General features: G+C 36.0%; 1 protein-coding gene across 1 annotated transcript; it reads right to left on the reverse strand.

The window, feature by feature from the left end:
• Window positions 1–1,064: 1,064 nt before the first annotated feature.
• On the reverse strand, window positions 1,065–2,428 carry LOC110452268 (transmembrane protein 26-like; the record flags this gene model as incomplete). The annotated part of the gene is made up of 2 exons (XM_021500670.1): window positions 1,065–1,727; window positions 2,299–2,428. Coding segments are annotated over 2 exons (793 nt in total), but the record flags the coding sequence as incomplete, so codon positions are not given.
• Window positions 2,429–2,990: the final 562 nt, after the last annotated feature.

Below are 2,990 nucleotides of genomic sequence, written 5' to 3' on the forward strand. Positions count from 1 at the left end.
AGGTTTATGTAGGCTATATATTGCGTATTTCACTTATAACACTTTCTTCGTCGGAATATAATTCGAAACACATTAAAATGTAGGCAAGTTTCTTGTATTTTATTCTTGTAAACTCCTTTTTAGAATTTCATAGATGAAGATTGAAATATTCCGAAAGGTGTTGCATATTAATGAGGGACACAATTAGACATAGGAACGACAGTTCCAACCACGGACATTGGGAAACAAAACAAAAACCATACCAATTCAAAGCTTTAATATCTTTTTACACGCGGAAAACACGATATCATACTATACCTATTGTTTGAGTATCATTTATATGATAATGTAAAAAAGAAGAAGATAAAAACTGGATTAAATGAATGGAAAATTACCGTGATTAATTCAAATATAATCAATTTGATTTTGTCATCATTCTTACCTATAGCTGGTTCGTCACATACTCCCCGCGATGTAAGTTCTGGCAACGTATATGTTTGTCAGTGATCTTTTTCATCAACGAGAAAGAAAGATATGTACACGAGTATAAAACATAACATGAACAATCTACACTGAATAAATATGTTGATATGTTATAATCGTACATGTTTAAGTCATAAAATTGCAGCAGACATGCAATTAATCCCATGATATATTTCGTTATATGTATGTGTCTTGGTGTCAACGAAACTACAGCAAATAGTCTCTCCTTAAAAGCAACAACTCGTGACGTCGTCGTTGTGTATCTTGGGGTTGATATTATTCTTATGATTCGCACAAAGTCTCTCAAATAATCCTCTCCTCCAATACCAACAGCTCCTCTTGCTGTTTCACTTTAAAAAGGAGTTTCTGTCAATGTAATTGCGACAGATAGACTCACAAAACAGCCTCCCCTACGATATGGACAACTCGTGATTGTGCTTTCATAGGCGTTCTCAAAGACAGTCGCTCCAATATCAACTATAGCTGATGATATTTCTGTTTTACTAAGAGTTAATATAATCATCGATGCCTACAATAAATGTTTCCGGTCGTCTCTTTGAACGACTTTTAGACACATGTTTGACATCGTTTCCCAGACTTACATCACTTCCTGTGTCTACAAATGCCTCTCGCTTTACGACCCTATCTGACGAGTCCCCAACTTTTCGAAATGTCCCGGATGTGCGATTCGGTGTAGGCGATATCCTATTTGTGTGAACCGTTCGAGTCTCTCGTACGTCATTGAAGACACTGAAGAGTCGATATGCCAGCATGGTAATCATTAACATATTCTTAGCAGCGAAGAAAATTATACTATACGTGACAAGATTGTACGAAGCTATGGCATACATCCTTACAACAAAAAATGGTATTTCTTCCATAACCAGAGACACAATGTTACTCCACACGTCAGTCTCGAGACAGGTGTTAATGGTACCATTGTCAGTCTCCTTGTCGTCACTTCCGGCTTGTTTGTCTTTTGTCTCTGTCAAAACGAGGCTGAATTGAAGAACACTAAGAGTCCAGATACTAAGAATAGAATACACAACTACGTCGTCGCGCTTGACCTGGTTCTCGTTAAACAGCTGGAAAAAATCCGTGACGTCAGATGCCTTGCTGAGGAAGACAAAGAGTAATTGAGAAAGCTTGTCTCTGGTCAGTCTTCCCTTTGGTAAAATCCACCTAGCGAAGATAATGAGAAGGAGGAAGGTCTGTTCAATCGTGAATACCCATGTCTCATCTGTCAAGTTCACGGACAGGTTGTCCTGAAAATAAACATTCACCTTCACTTGCAATTTATAAATATGACTTCGAACATTTTTAAATTTAGTGCTTATTCAAACCTAGATTTGCATATGTTTATTATTTTAACGAATGTAAATATAGATTTAATTTATTATACAACAACTTTAAAACAAGTAAATATTATCACTATACCAGGAGAAAAGCAATGTGGTCGTGCAGGTGACCCGAATACCTTTTCACGTGTCAACAAATTGTTCCCCTCACACTATCAATCTGAGACCCTACACACAACGAGAATTACACGGTGTTGGAACTTCCGGTAACTAATCTACTTCCTGTCAAAGTTTTCAATTTGGTACAGGTTCTGAATCTGTCCTCGTGTTTGTCTTTTATTCATTATAATCGACTTGCACGTTGTTTGTGCCACATTAAGAAAGCTGTATGGCATGGGCGTCGCTTTTAGAGACTCTCGTTACGTCAATATACCGAAGCTCATAGACCGTTTGTTGTATTCTGATTGATGGTTATATATCAGGCTATATACACGTATAAATACAAATATGTTATGTGGCATATATCACTGTTACTTACCCCATACAACAGGTCTAACGCCTCATCTGTTGAAATGTTACGATCTGGTGTCCCATGTATCTTGTCTAGCTCAAGCCGCCATATACACGGTACGTTTATTATGGTAAATACGAACGTACATAATGACATCCTAAAACAAATACAGTAAACTGTTATTGGGGTAACTATGAATAATGGCATTCTAAAATAGATACGGAACACGTTTATTAAAGTTAACACGACCGTTACATAATGACACAACAAACCAAAAAGAGGACAAATTTATTAAAGTAAAATCGAACTTCTAAAAATAAGTAAGAGGAACGTTTAGTGGAGTAAATACTTATTAGAGTAAACAAGACAAAATTGAACAGCTACTCAAGAACAATGCGATTGTTTGAAAGTTTTGGGAATAAAGATGAAAACATCCAGCAAATGCGGGGACTTGTAAAATTGATATTATGAAGAGAAAAAGAAGGGTACCGTTCCAGATAATTGGCAGTTCCAGTCTCACTTTCGTTTCTTATTTCTGCTTTAGTAACCGTATTTTCAAAACTACCATAAATCCTTTTCGAAACACGTGATTTGGCTTTGAAGTAGATTTACTTCAGTGTCAAACCTGGATATTTTAAACTTTGGTATAACAAAACTATATTTAAACATTGTTTAACAAAACTATGGTTAAACATTGTTAAACAAAACTATGGTTAAAC

Source organism: Mizuhopecten yessoensis, unplaced genomic scaffold, assembly GCF_002113885.1.
Source record: "Mizuhopecten yessoensis strain PY_sf001 unplaced genomic scaffold, ASM211388v2 scaffold6519, whole genome shotgun sequence".
In the NCBI taxonomy this organism is placed as follows: domain Eukaryota; kingdom Metazoa; phylum Mollusca; class Bivalvia; order Pectinida; family Pectinidae; genus Mizuhopecten; species Mizuhopecten yessoensis.